The sequence below is a fragment of the Dendropsophus ebraccatus genome, chromosome 7, assembly GCF_027789765.1.
Source record: "Dendropsophus ebraccatus isolate aDenEbr1 chromosome 7, aDenEbr1.pat, whole genome shotgun sequence".
In the NCBI taxonomy this organism is placed as follows: domain Eukaryota; kingdom Metazoa; phylum Chordata; class Amphibia; order Anura; family Hylidae; genus Dendropsophus; species Dendropsophus ebraccatus.
Genome location: NC_091460.1, coordinates 125,571,756 through 125,584,350, shown reverse-complemented (window position 1 = coordinate 125,584,350; position 12,595 = coordinate 125,571,756). Strand labels below are relative to the sequence as shown.

The window sequence follows — 12,595 nt, the reverse complement described above, 5'->3', positions numbered from 1 at the left end:
AATTAGCGGGCACAGCGATCAGACCGTGCCCGCTAATAGCGGCGGTACTGGGCTACACGCGGCACCCAGGACCGCGGCGCATCAAAGCGGAGTCGCCGCGCGGCCCCGCTTTGAAGTGCTAATGAGGACATATGACATACGGGTACGTCATATGTCCTTAAGAGGTTAAAGCGTAACTGTCATGTTTTTTTTTATTGCAGAAATCAGTAGTATAAGCGATTTTAAGAAACTCTGTAATAGGTTTCATCAGCCAAAAAAGCCTCCTTCTGTACTCAAGAAGCAATCTCCCAGCCTCCCCCCCTGACTTCTTATCTGTGCATTATCAGGCAAACATGTCTTTATTACAGAGAAGCCAGTGAAGACGGGTTCTGCTCTCTCATTGTAAGCCTATGGAGGGGGGAGGGGCTGAGGGAGATGAGGGAGCAGGAAGAGGTGACATGAAGGTCAGCTGTTTGTAGACTCTCTGGGCACCTAAATCGCAGGATTCTGGGGTCAGAAAGGTCAGTGCTTATCTATGAACTTACTGAGAGAAGATTGCAGGGTGTTGTGCTTTGCAGGACTGCTCCGTGCTCAGTCACTCCTTACAGCCCCTCCCCTCTCCATAGCCACATAATGGACAGAGAAATCCTGCTTCATTTGATGTGAGGGGGGAGGCTGGGAGATTGATTTTTCAGTACAGAAGGAAACTCTTTTTTGGTTTATAAAACCTATTACAGAGTTTCTTAAAATCGCTTGTACTATTGATATTTAATGTTTTCAAAAAAATTACCCTGAAATGACAGTTACGCTTTAAGACCAGCCTCAACACACAGTACAATGCTATAGACAGTCAGGATCTGCAGAACATGTGAATACCTAGATGATCGACCAATGAAATTGGCCATTTTACTGGTAAATCCCCAGTATTACTGAAGTGCATGCACTGGTTGGCTGTTTAGTATCGCCCTCTACAGTACTGTGTGATACTACATGTCCTGTACTGCTCTTTTCCTGTGCCAAGAGGAATCGCTTCTTTGGCACCAGGTGGGGGCGACTTCATTTTATTTCTGTGGAACCCTGCGTGATCTGTACAGGACCCTAAAAATCGCTCCACTCAGTCTCCAGTCGCTCTTTCTGACTGGCATATGTAAGGACTTGCTTTATCCATATTAGTTAGTCCATATAAGTTGAAGTTCACTGAGGCCGATATCTAGCTGCTCCGGTTCCTGGTACCTGGCTGCTTCCTGGTCTGAGCTTGAGGTATGACATTTCAGGCCTGCTAAGCCATCAGCCAGTCAGTGGCTGTAGAGGGGTCCCACCAGAAACGTCATACCTCAAGCCCGGTCTCCAGACTCCGAACAGCAGCCAGGAACCAGGAACCAAAGCAATTGGGTGTCGGCCTCAGCGCTGGAGCCAGGGGGTAAGTGGACGTCATTGTTTATAACCTCTCTCTTCTGGGAATACTAAAATTGCCTCCCGCCCCAAGTACCCCTTTAATAATAAAAATAAACTGATAATAAAAAGTCTACACCAGAGCTCTATACAGGCTCCTGAAGTCCAGAAAAGTCGCAGCTACCAAATACCTTATCTATTCCTGTAAGTCACATATCTGAAACCTAGAATGCTTGGTGGTACATCAGAATTTGTAGGTTGTAAGCCCTGTGGGGCAGAGCCCTCTCTTCCTCCATATCAGTCATTTAATCACACTAAAAAAGTACTTGCATTTGTGTTATGTATCTAGACCCTTATAATATGCACACCACCCTGGATCCAAAGGTTTTAAAAAAAAAAGGAATAGCACGGAGGGGGGAGGGGGTTATAGTGCTGTTTTTGCTGATGTGTTCCATTTTCTAGATTTTCTTACCATATTTATGAACTAGGATTTCATAGTCACTGAGAAAATGCATATTATCCTCTCAGGATTGTCACTGCAACCTAAATGTTTTGATGCTCCCATGATAATACAGTCTCTTGTTGTGTGACAGTGGGACACTTTAAACTCCATTGCAGGTTTCCTTTCTCCAGCAATATCTTTCATTGTGGGTAGTATGGGAACATATCACATTTCTCTGCTTGAGTAACTGTGCCAGCTCAGTAGATAGACTATGAACAGTGTATATGGTTTTCATAAAAGCCTTAAAGTGACTCTGTACCCACAATCTGCCCACCCCAAACCACTTGTACCGTCAGATAGCTGATTTTAATCCAAGATCTGTCCTGGGGTTCGTTCGGCAGGTGATGCAGTTATTGTCCTAAAAAACAACTTTTAAACTTGCAGCCCTGTGTCAAACTGGTGTGGCCTAGAGTACCTGTGCATTAGTCTGGCACAACCTCTCTGTCCCTACTCCCTGCCCTCTTCATCATTAGGAATGCTCCAGGCAGGTATTCTCCTATTCATCAGCTGTGTGAACACGGCACATGGGCTGGATTGTGAAGGCACCTGTGCAGTGTTCACTGCAGAGGAATAGGAAAAATCCTGCCAGTGGCATTCCTAATTAGTCAACATTCTATCACATGAAATCTAGTGCCCATAACTTGTAATATTTTTTATATGAATAGCTTCTGGAATGTTGGTCACATGACCCTGATTCTGGTATGATGATAATTGCTATGCATCAAGCCCACTGCTTTCAGCAACACAGCTGCCAAAAAACCCTAGGACAAACTCTATAACTTTACAAAGGAATTTCTAATAAATTCATAATTATCTATTTGGACAAAAAACTATTCAATCTCTCAATACTCTCAGTCCTCTTGATATTCCACCTGATATAAAGCTGTTGTAAAGTACACTGTATTTTTCCCTACCAATAAACCAGGAATTCTTGCATGAGGAAGCCACAATTATTTTGTATGTCAGCCAACAATTTAGTGTTCCACTGTGTTTAGGTGTCATGCAACCAGGGATTTCCCATCATGCTCCTCAGCATCAGTAGTGGATTATAATAGGGGCATTTTGTGCGGCAGCCCGGGGCCCTGAGCTCCTGGGGGGCCCATGACCACCCAAAAAGACTTATACTTTCAATGGTGTACTGTCTCCTGGCTACACTTCTGCCATGATTTGCCAAAAAATCACTGTTTTTTTTTATGGCAATTTTGCACAAATCAGGACATCATGACATTATCTATCCTGTACTATGAACGCCAGGCTAGTGCTTCCATAGTTACAGTGGGGTGGGGGTGCCCAGGCTTGGTGAATAGCCCGGGGCCTATGGTAAAGTTAATCCGCCCCTGCTCAGCATGCCTAGTATCAAGTGACTAATAGGCTACAAAAGTCAAAATTTGCACTGCTCCATGAGGGGGGCTTTAGAGAAAAGAGGACACGACCCGCGAACTTTTAGCTCAGTTAGTACTAAGCAGCTATAACCTCCATGGAAAAATAATAAAGTAACCAGCAACCTTGCAAAGGGCTAGAGTAAAGAGGAAAAGCTCCAGGTACCCTATACACCAACTTTGTGGGTTACCCCACTCCAGATATAAGCGTGCTTGCAGATTAAGGGCTGGGAGAGGGATGGCAACTAGTCATGTGGGGAGGAGGGCTGTCCATGACTAGTCGCGGTTCTCCACCTGTTAGCGTGCTCTACAGGGACTGATAGACCCATTAGTGTACTCTCTGCCTGTCAATCATCCCCGCAGAGCATTCTGAGCTGTGAGTAGTGACTAGTCACAGGCAGCTTCCCCGCCCAGACGACTAGTTGCCGCCTTCTCCCGGCCTTGTGCGCCAGAGTAAAACTCCTTTTTCCCCCATGTAAAGCTACAACTGCAAATGTAATATGTTTCGGTAATTAAAAAGTATTTTAAAAACTGGTCTGGGAAAATTGATATGGAATTATATAACAGGAACCAGACAACAAAATATGCTTTGCAATGTTAGGCTATGTTCACACAACTGTAAGAGACCGTCAGTTCTGTGATCCGGCTGGGTCGCGGAACGGCCGGTCTCTGAAAAGATCATCCCGGCTGGTACTGCAGTAGCGGCCAGATGAACTTTAGTGCCGTAAGAGTTCTGATGCGGGCGCATCAGAACTCCACACTGCACACTATGGAGCAAGCGGCCGGAGCCGCTCGCTCCATAGTGTGCACTGTGAGAGATCGCAGCCGGAGCATATACTATGGGGGACATTTATGAAGTCCGGCATTTTTTTTACGCCGAGCTTACAAATGTCCCCGGAGCTCCGGAGCTCAGGGGATTTATGTAGAGGTACTTTGGCTCTACATAAATCCCAATCGCACGGAGCCTCTCCCTGTGAAAATTTGGAAACCTACGCCTTCTCAGAGTTGGCGTAGGTTTTAGTATGATTTTTTCACAGAAAAAATGATAAATGTGGCACACGCAGAAGCCGCACCCCCTCTGCGTGCAGCCCCCCCCCCCTCGTAACGCCCCCTCTCCACCCCACTTGGGAAGGTGGCACAGACGGGCAGATGCTAAAAAAATATTTGCAAAATATTTGCGAATATTTTTACACTCATTTGCCCCATCTGCGTCTAAAAAAGGCATTTACACCTTTTCATACATGTCCCCCCATGTGTATACGCTCCGCACAGGATTCCATAGAGGCCAGGTAACATATATTTTCGTATTAATCACGGCCATTGTTGCAATCGGCAACAACGGCCGTACTTTTACAAAAATATATGTTGTGTGAACATGGCCTACAATACAAAAGCATCAGAATGATGTATTCAGCACTTACTCTTAGTTGATGAATGATATCCTGAATTTCTTGGTGTCCATACTTTTCAGCCATGTTAGCTGGGTCATCCCCATATTTGTTAGTGATTTTACAAAAGTGATCTGCGGCTGGGCTTTGCATCAGTAAAAGTGCAACCTCTTTCAGTCCAAGCTTTGCTGCACAGTGCAATAAGGTGGGTATCTCTTCTGAACTGCCACCTGGAATATCAATAAAAAAAGATTGATTTCTATAGAAATGACTTTCTGTACTAATCATTTATTTAAAAAAAAAAATACAATTAGTACAATTAAAAATTAAGAAATGTTTGATTTAGAGAGCTTGAATTCCTACTTTCTGCAAACCAAAGTAGCCACATACTGTATATTGTATTATGGTTTTATTATTTAAAAAAAAAATCCATTAAAAATGTAAATTTAGTTTGCAGCCTGCATTTTTTACATACAGCACAGATTTCTGTCAGAGGAACTGCCTCAGGGGCGTAGCTAGGATTCACGGGGCCCCATAGCAAAAAATTTTAAGGGCCCCCCCTCCCCTACGCACAACACAAACACTGCACATTTTTTGTGCTGCAGCATGTAAGTAAACACTGGGTCACTTACACACTGCAGTACATAAAGGGTTAAGCAGAAGGACAAACGCTCTTACCTTCTCTCCCGGGCCCCCCTCCTGCAAGGGCCCCATAGCAACTGCCTACCCTGCCTCTATGGTAGCTACGCCACTGGTCTCCAGCTCCTTTTTCTACTTTCCTGAACAATTTTCAAAGCTGATTTACGATCAGATGAAGATTGTCATAAAGATGATTTGGTCATAAATCACCTAAGAATAATTTTTTTGTCCCATTTTCACCTAAAAGAGAAAGTAAAGGCCAACGAAAGAGTTATGCTTCTGCTGAAATTTTAAATTATCCCACAAAAAATAGGCCCTCACAAAAGGTGATGATGATAAAGAAAAAAAAGCTGAATGTGCTTTTTTCTTTCAAATGACCTTTTTTTCCCCATCTAAATTACAGATCATATACAGTGCCTTGTGAAAGTATTTGCCCCCCTTGAATTTTTCAACCTTTCAGGCTTTAAACATAAAGCTATAATCTTTTATTTTTTTTGTGTAGAATCAACAAGTGGGACAGAATTGTGAAGTGGAACGAAATTTATTGGATCTTTTAAACTTTTTTAACAAATAAAAACTAAAAATAGGGCGTGCAATATTATTCGGCCCCTTTACATTAAGTGCGGCAAACTCACTCCAGAGGTTCAGTGAGGATTTCTAAATGATCCAATGTCGTCCAGCTGTTTTGCAAGAATGGGCAAGAATTTCTGATAGAGGCATACCCCAAGCGACTTGAAGCGGTAATCACAGCAAAAGGTGGCCCTGCAAAGTGTTAACACAAGGGGGCCGAATAATTTTGCATGCTCAATTTTTAAATTTTTTAAAAGTTTAAAAGATCCAATAAATTTCGTTCCACTTCACAATTGTGTCCCACTTGTTGTTGATTCTTCACAAAAAAATTTAAATTTTGTATCTTTATGTTTAAAGCCTGAAATGTGGCAAAAGGTTAACGTTCAGAAACTGCTACCGGCTACACTCTGTGCACGATAGCACAGAGTGCAACTCGGCTTTCTGCCACCGCAGTAGCCGTTTAGCCCTATTTAATTGTCGGAGGTAAGGGACCTGCGTTGGTGTTTCTTAGGGTATGTTGTACCAAGGGGTAGATCAGGGTAGGGGGTCGCCCTAATTAGGGCGAGTGCCCCACTCCACCCTGTGCGAGCAGGAGTAGTCTACCTCACACATACAACAACAGGGCATAATAGGACGCTGAGCTGAACACACGGCCCGAGTCCTAACAATTATTGTGGGTCGGCCACATTAACACCAACTAGAGCAGACTCAAGGTCCTATTAGATGGCCCGATCATAAACTGTAAACGATCTACTAGTTCAGCGCTTGTTTACAATTACACTGGCCGACTATAGGGCAGAAAGGGCTGCATGGACATTGTTAGCGATGTCCGTGCAGCCCTTGCCTTTAGTGTAAAATATTAAACTATTAACTCACCTTACCACATTTTTATAGTGTCCTCAGAGGCCTTCCCTGGTTTGTGCAGCTCTGCCTTCTGTTCCGGTCTCTGCACTGACAGGCTGCTGGACGCTTAGCCATTCATTGGCCATGGCCTGTCTCGGCCAGTGATTGGCTGAGCAGCCGTGGCCTATCAGTGTAGAGACTGGAAGAGAAGTCAGAGCTGCAGAAACCAGGGAAGGCCTCTGAGAACACCAGGGAACATGGTAACATCAGCTAATACTTTAATACTTTATACTACAGTCATCGGCCATGGGGACGCATTGCTATTACGGGTAGTGATGCGCGTCCGATGCCCAATGATTTCAGGCCTGGACCTAAAGAAACGATCAGCCGCTGATCATTTCATCGGCTGATTGTTGTCTCCATTACACAGAGTGATAATTGGCCGAATCGCCTGATTTGGCCGATTATCGCTACATGTAATAGGGCCCTAAGCCAGCAACAGTGTAACAGATGTGGCTGCCATCTGCACAAGCTTTACAAAATTTTGTCCAAAGACCAATAGAAGCAAACTGGTGCTATACTGCAATATGAACACACATCTCTGATAATTCAAAGACTTTACTCCAATATACAGTGCTCAGCAAAATTAGAGAGAGAGTCATACAGTCTCAGGCTATGTTCACATAGCGTAAGAGACCGGCCATTCCGTGACCCGGCCGGGTCATGGAACGGTCGGTCTCTAAAAAGATCATCCTGGCCGGTATTGCAGTATCGGCCGGACAATCTTTCGGGCCACAGTGTTCTGATGTGGGCGCATCCGTGCGCTGACATGGTTTTCTGCGGCCGCTCTTCAATGAATAGCGGCCGCAGAAAACTGACGTGTAAGTTATTCGTGGCGCTGTGAGGCATCCTGGCTGGAGCGTATACTATGGGGGGGATTTACGAAGCGTACGCCAGAGGCATACGCCAGGGAGAAGGTGCGGATTCGCCCCTTCTCCCTGGCGTACGCCCGGCTCGCCTGATAGGCGGGCTGACAGAGCTTGGGGGTGTGTGATAAGGCGGGTAGGAGGTGTGGCCTCCTCTCGCACCTAATTTATCATGATTTACGCCTGCTCGCAGGCGCAAATCATGACGCAAACCTACACCTGCTGGAAGACGGTGTAAATTTGATACGGGGGGGGGGGGGCGCAGATTCGGGTGCCCGGCCGGCCTTATTCACCAAGAGGTATGTGGTATCAAGCCCACATCTGGATAGTGTGAAAAATCCATGTACTCCCTAAGACTGCATCTAACTTCTTTAGCCACAGGTATTCGATTGGACGTGAGCATGCTCGAGTTGCGCTCATCTTTACAAGAGATCATCATGACCTTGTATGACATTGTGCAGGAACTGAGGGGTTAATAATATCCCTAACAATATGTTGACTGGGGATCATCGTTGTTTAGTGCTCTCCCTTCACAACCACACGGGCTTAAGTGCTTCTTTTTTTCTGCTGCGCTCAAAAATACATTCAGTATATTTAGACATCATATAATACTTTCTTTCATCTTACACAATATTTCATTTACATTTTAAAAGCTTCTTTATTCCCTCTATCTAAGCTGTATATATAGAAACGTTCATTAAGATGGATCACAGTGAATTAGCATGGCTATATAATAATATAGAGTGCCCCCACTGTTGTTCCAGTGATAAGAAAGACCAAACGGAATAAAAATTCTTGTTAATGATGTAAATTTTAAGATCAAATAGATGAAACCTTATCGAGCTCTTTGTCTCCGATGACGGTCGTGTCTTTTCGAGATCTGTTGATGCCAAAAGTGATTGAACTTGTAATTCGGCGAAACCGTCAAATACAAGCGCTTATTTAATTCTAAGGGAAAGTGGGAGAAGTTTCCACCTTTTTACCAGCATCCTGGGAGGAGCGGCAAGGAGCGGAGCAGTGTTGAAAGGCCGTCGGCTCGATGAACGGAGTGCTGGTCAAACAAAGCGCTTCACTTCGTTTAAATGAACGTTTCACTCATTTCTAGTCATAAATTCAGGAAATTGTAAGTTTCATTTAAGACAAAATAAAGTGCATAAAAAAAATAGATATTAAAGATGAGTGGGTTTACTAATTTCTTAAGTATCATGGTGCTCGTGTAAAATAAAGAGTTTCCCTCTCACATGTTTGGTGGCTTAAGGTGATATTGTCATCCCCCCTTTTATATATATTCTGGCTATTTCACATCTTACTGTATAAAGGATTTTTTTGTGGTCTCTCCACTCAAAAATGCATATTAACGTTGATGGACAGTGCCAACTGGGTGGGGTTTCATGGCCCTTGTGCCCCAATCTCCCCACCTACATTGGCACCTCATGCTTCGTCTCTTCCATGATCTCATCAGAATGGCTGACCTTAAAGCGACTCTGTACCCACAATCTGACCCCCCCAAACTACTTGTACCTTCAGATAGCTGCTTTTAATCCAAGATCTGTCCTGCAGTCCGTTTGGCAGGTGATGCAGTTATTGACATAAAAAGTAATTTCAAAATTGCAGCCCCGTGCCCTACGGGAGTATCTGTGCCCTAACTTTGCACCACTCCCTCCGTCCCTCCTCCCCACCCTCTTCATCATTAGAGATGCCACTGGAACATTTACTTCTGTTTAAACATTGCACAGGTGTCTTAATGATCCAGCCCATGTGCCGTGGTAACACAGGTGGTGAATAGGAGGCAATCTTCCTGGAGCATTCCTAATGATGAGGAGAGCGGGGAGGAGGGACAGAGGGGGTGGTGCAAAGTTAGGGCAGAGATACGCCCGTAGGGCATGGAGTTGCAATTTTAAAAGTAATTTTTTATGACAATAACTGCATCACCTGCCAAATGGACCACAGGACAGATCTTGAATTAAAAGCAGCTATCCAAAGGTACAAGTGGTTTGGGGGGTCAGATTGTGGGTACAGAGTCGCTTTAAGGCCTAGGCCCTTTGTGACATCAACAGAACTGGCCAGATCAGAAGCAGTTGAAGGAGCATTTCAGTAAGTTTATTCCTCTGGATCAGGTGTAATTTTCTGCTTAAAGAGGATGTACCACCAGGTACATCCTCTTTAACCTGAACCCACCTATCGAACGGCGCTGGCACGGGGAAGCCGGTGCCACGGTCCGGTTTTCGGACCGAGGCCCCGTTCCCGTGCACGGGAACTGGCCGGTGCTCAAGCACTGGAGGTCGGTCGCCCTGTCCGCCCCCAGTGGGAGGGAATTCCCTCCCCTGTGTGATGCGGCTCCTTTCATTCTAAGGGAGCTGCGTCATACAGGGGATGGAATTCCCTCCCACTGGGCGCGGGCGGCCGACCTCCAGTGCTTGAGCCCCGGACGGTTCCCGTGCATAGAACGGCGCTGTGCATGGGAACGGGCCTCGGTCCGAAAAACGGACCACAGCACCTGTTTTCCCGCCGTTCGATAGGTGGGTTCAGGTTTTTTTTGTTTGTTTTTTTTTATATCCTCTTTATTTAACATAATCTTATATATATATAAATCAAAGCTCCAAAATTCTTAAAATACAGAGATTAGAGTTTCCCATCATTTGTGAAAGAAAATGTCTTTGTTTCTCTTACTTATCTATTGTTCCTGAAGAATACATTAATTCTTTATCATGGGATGCACCTCCCCGAGTTCCGACCCATATACCTCTAGATATTTCTTTTATTATAATATCTATGTTCTATTCTCATATCTATCCTTACTAAGGAATGATTTGGAGGGCTCTGACTAAGAACCTGGTTAAGGCCCCCCCGATCTCTCTCCACATCCCCCTATGGGGCACCTCCAACAACCAGTAGCCCAATACCCACCCGGAGGGAAAACACCTATTTAATTTTAATAACCTTATTACATATACTTTGTTATATATTTGTACAAAAAAAGAAAATGAAATAAATTATTCAATCTTAATAGACTGCTCCATATTTTACAACTTCCATGTATACAGGAGTCTTCGAGCGATCCAGACCTTATAGAGGTCCCTCTCCCTATTCCCAACTCCTCTTCATTCACTCCGATACTCCAGACCACATTTATAATGTAGCCTAGGGGCATCTTCCTGGGGTGGCTATGAGTCAACAGTATTTGTACACCATGTCTTCACCGCCTATCCCAGTAACCATCCAACCACTTTTCCCAAGGTACAGTCATGTGTTATATTCCATTTGTTATTGTTTTTACTCAATATTTAATTCCTTCCATCTCCAGTATTTACCCCTTCCAGATGAGATCAGTCCCCTTGGTTGGCAAGCGCCCCACAGTAGGAAGAATCGACACCGGGAGCCTGCCCCAGTTCCCAGAGTCATCCCCGCCCCCTCCATACTATCATTCCCTTTTCTTTGTTATTACGTAATATCCTCGGTTCTCGGGGAGTGCATCCCACGTTTACAATCACATACATTTTATTATTTATATCAATCTCCTTTTTGAGTGCTACATAGTATCTTTTGCACTCATCTCAGGTAATCTCTAATCTCCACTCTACTACCTTTCTCCTTACCCCCTCTCCTTCCTGTCCAAGCCTCAAAAAAAAAAAAAAAAAGAAACACACACAAAACAAAACAAAACAAAAAAAACCCAAACACACATAATAAATATAAAGATTCTCCCTCTCCCTCCCCCACTTCTCTATATTTAGTTCTGTTATATCATCAGATCTTGGCTTTGTGGCCATTTTGCCCATGCTTTGCGGAACTTTTAGATTTTATCGTTTTTTTGTGCCCTAAAATACTCCATTATCATTATTCTCTTCATTTTTCTCTCCCAATCTTCAATATCCGGTGGAGTTACTGAGATCCATTTCTTTAAGATACAATTCTTAGCCACTAACATTCCTTGAAGAGCAATGTTTTTTTCCTCCCCTCTTATGTGTAAACTCTTTCCCTCTCCCAAGACACATACCTTTGGGTCTTTCTCTATCTTGATGTCTAAACGATTTTCCAATCTCAATATCACCTCCCCCCCAATATCTATATAGCTTGGGGCATCTCCATAATAAGTGAATCAAGTCCCCCCCTTCGTGATTACACTTTACACACCTATCGGTCTCTCTTAGTTTCATTAAATACAACTTACGAGGGGTATAGTGAACCCTATATATAATGAAAAACTGTGTCACCTTGTGATTAAGCCTACTACACCATTTATCTATATCAGAAAATATTTTATCCCAATCTCGATTTTCATCCTCCAAATCTCTCCTCCATTTTTCCCTAAAATTATTCTTCACCTCTTTCTGTGAGTGCCCTCTAATTATTTTATATAATTTCCCTATCAACCCTCTTTTCGTCCTTATTACTTTATCCAACATACCTTTATATTCCTGTGTTTTAAATAGCCTCTTATTTTGTGTCCTCCCTATTGCGTGATTCATTTGTAAATATCTATAATAATCTGTCTCTCTAACCCCAAATTCCATTCTCAGTGTCTCTAGTGATTTAATATTACCTTGTACATTAAAGAATCGTTCTACTTTAATAATCCCCTTTTGTACCCAAAACTTAAACTCTTGTATTTTTTGAAACTGTGGGAGATGCATATTTTCCCAAAGGGGGTATACTCATTGCTAGTCGTGATTGCCATTTTGGTTTTAGTGGCTTTCCATGTTTTATGTGCCAAGAAATTTAAAGGATTTTTTTTGTCTCTTAATATTCCAGCCTCCAAGATGGTAGGAAGATCTTGAAGCCATTTTGTTTTTTTAGATTCCCAATAGTCTGTAAAATCAAAACTATCCCCTTGGATTATATACACCATCTGGGAGGCCAAAAAGTAGAGCTCAAAATCAGGTAGATTCATCCCCCCCTTATCACTAGGTAGGCACCATATATCATATGGGATTCGTATTGATTTTTCTCTCCATATTATTTTATTACATATCTCTC

General features: G+C 43.6%; 1 protein-coding gene across 1 annotated transcript in view; it reads right to left on the bottom strand.

The window, feature by feature from the left end:
- BANK1 (B cell scaffold protein with ankyrin repeats 1) overlaps positions 1 to 12,595 on the bottom strand; it is a 195,340-nt gene that overhangs the window by 109,716 nt on the left and 73,029 nt on the right. Inside the window, exon 7 of the mRNA XM_069976799.1 lies at positions 4,674 to 4,870. Coding sequence (XP_069832900.1) covers positions 4,674 to 4,870 — 197 coding nt within the window. The remainder of the gene's footprint in view (positions 1 to 4,673; positions 4,871 to 12,595) is intronic.